The 2,272-nt window shown below is 54.0% G+C and overlaps 1 protein-coding gene across 1 annotated transcript in view; it reads right to left on the bottom strand.

The window, feature by feature from the left end:
• Nucleotides 1–2,214: 2,214 nt before the first annotated feature.
• The window catches only part of LOC114923821 (sprouty-related, EVH1 domain-containing protein 1-like), a gene marked incomplete at its 5' end in the record, with an annotated part of 9,795 nt that continues 9,737 nt past the window's right edge, over nucleotides 2,215–2,272 (bottom strand). The window contains one exon of the mRNA XM_029287160.1: nucleotides 2,215–2,253. Within this exon, the coding sequence (XP_029142993.1) occupies nucleotides 2,215–2,253 (39 nt within the window). The remainder of the gene's footprint in view (nucleotides 2,254–2,272) is intronic.

Genomic DNA, 2,272 nt, shown 5'->3' with positions numbered 1-2,272 from the left:
GGAAGGAAAGATGAAGGGAGAGGACACCACCATCCTCTCTCCTCTGCCTCTCCACCCCAAGGGTCAACTCCTTTGAGCAAGCAAAGCTGCAGATGTAAAGTCAGGGTTTTGCTATGCCCAACCACAGTCGGTTGAGTAAACAGCATGACCTGGCATTGGGGGATGGGCTAAGCTTGAACAGCTTGAAACCCCCCCCCCCAGGGTTCTCCTCCCTCCCCCTCCAGCTGCTGGTGACCCAGATGTCCCCTCCAGCTCATACCTTATTGACAGCACAACTGGTTTTGCTCCGCAAGGCACCGCTGCTGGTCTTGACGATACGAGAAAAGTCCTCCCGGGCAGCCAGCAGGTGGGCAAGGCCGAGCTGGGCGTCTTCCGGCAAAGACTGCCGCAAGGGCTGGAAGGCTTTGGACATGGCTGTGCTTCGGTTCTAGCCGGGACAAGAGATGAGAAACACAGCAAGAATCCTGAGACAGTCGTGGTGTCTCTCTTCCCCAACTCCAGTTTGTTCTAGTGGTTAAGGCACTAGGCTAGAGAGCAGGAGACGGTGAGTTCTAGTCCTGCCTTAGACATGAAAGCCGGGTGGGTAACTTTGGGCCAATCACCAGGAGACGGTGAGTTCTAGTCCTGCCTTAGACATGCAAGCCAGCTGAGTGACTTAGACATGAAAGCTGGGTGAGTGACTTTGAGCCAATCACCAGGAGACGGCGAGTTCTAGTCCTGCCTTAGATATGAAAGCCGGCTGGGTGACTTTGAGCCAATCACCAGGAGATGGTGAGTTCTAGTCCTGACACGAAAGCTGTCTGGGTGACTTTGGGCCAGTCTTTCTCTCTCAACCCAACCCACCTCACAGGGTTGTGGTAGGGAAAATAGGACAGTGGGTTGGATACATTCCCCCTCTTGAGTTATTAAAAAATAATAAAGGAGGGCTATCAATCAACCCATCAGTCAGTCAGTCAGTCAGTCAGTCATGGAATGAAATCAATGCTGCTAATACAACAGCCCCTTGACTCTACCTTGGCTCTCTCAGACCAATGGAAGGAGGCCACGGTGATGTCGAAACGGGTGAGCATCATGTGTCTTCGGCACTGGTATTCGGCCGCCAGCACTCGGTTAATCTCCTCCAGCGCTTCCTGGTATTTTAAGGAGACAGAACGGGAAAGCAGAGATGCTTAAGCTCCACCAGCACCAGACCAGGAAGCCCACCCCCACCTCCTCCTTTGCCGCAAACACAACGGCCCTCCTACCCATTGCTCAGAGGTCAAGGGGGCCTTCAGGAGCGGTGCCGGCCATTGTGGCTGGGGCGCCTGCGCGGCGAGTGCCTCTGAAACCTGAAGGAAGCACGGAGTTAGCTTTCGTAGCAAGAGAAAGAGGCAGACAATACCACAATTATTAACACAATCAAGTATTCAGGCCAATTCGTAAGGCCTCGCTTAAGACCGCACTTGGAATACAGCACTCTCTGGGGGGACTGACAAAGTAAGCATTTGTCGCATCTTGACCCCACGACAATCTGGGGTTCCTCATTTGACCGACCTGGGAAGGACGGAAGGCTGAGTCAACCTGGAGAGCCGTCGGGATCGAACTCCTGGCGGTGGGCAGAGTCAGCCTGCAACTCTGTGTTCTAGCCACTGCGTCGCCAGGACTTGTAAGCGCGATCATCTTTTTCAGAACAGCAGGAGTTGGAAGGGACCTGTGAGGTCTTCTAGTCCAACTGTCTGCTCAGGCAGGAAACCCTATACCAGGGGTCTGCGACCTTGACAACTTTGAAGACTTGTGGACTTCAGCTCCCAGAATTCCTCAGCCAGTATAGCTGGCTGAGGAATTCTGGGAGCTGAAGTCCACAAGTCTTCAAAGTTGTCAAGGTCGCAGACCCCTGCCTTAGACCACCCCAGACAAATGTTGTCCTTACAAATCTCCATTGTTGGGAGGACCCACAACTCGTTCCATTAATTTTCAGCGCCATTGTTAACTTCAGTCACTAAACGGATGTTCATAAGTCGAGGACTACTGGTATATCCCTTCCCTCAACTCGGCAAGCAACTAGGCCTCTCCAGGCCTCCTCCCAGGATCCCACCTGCCCAGCCCAGGTCTGCCTGCCCCTTCAGTCCCACCTGGGATCCAATGTCCTCCATCACCTGAGCCACGGAGGACGCCGGGTCTGGCTCAGGCATCCCCAGGGCTTGGCAGATCTGATGGAGTTCTCGCAAGGCTGCGCTATTTTTGTCGACCTGCTTTGCTGACTGGACCTTTTTCCTGGCCTGGAGCCGAGCAG

The sequence above is a fragment of the Protobothrops mucrosquamatus genome, unplaced genomic scaffold, assembly GCF_001527695.2.
Source record: "Protobothrops mucrosquamatus isolate PMUCROS unplaced genomic scaffold, P.Mucros_1.0 scaffold19358, whole genome shotgun sequence".
In the NCBI taxonomy this organism is placed as follows: domain Eukaryota; kingdom Metazoa; phylum Chordata; class Lepidosauria; order Squamata; family Viperidae; genus Protobothrops; species Protobothrops mucrosquamatus.
Note: the sequence above shows the minus strand (reverse complement) of the source record. Positions and strands in the feature narration are given on the sequence as shown.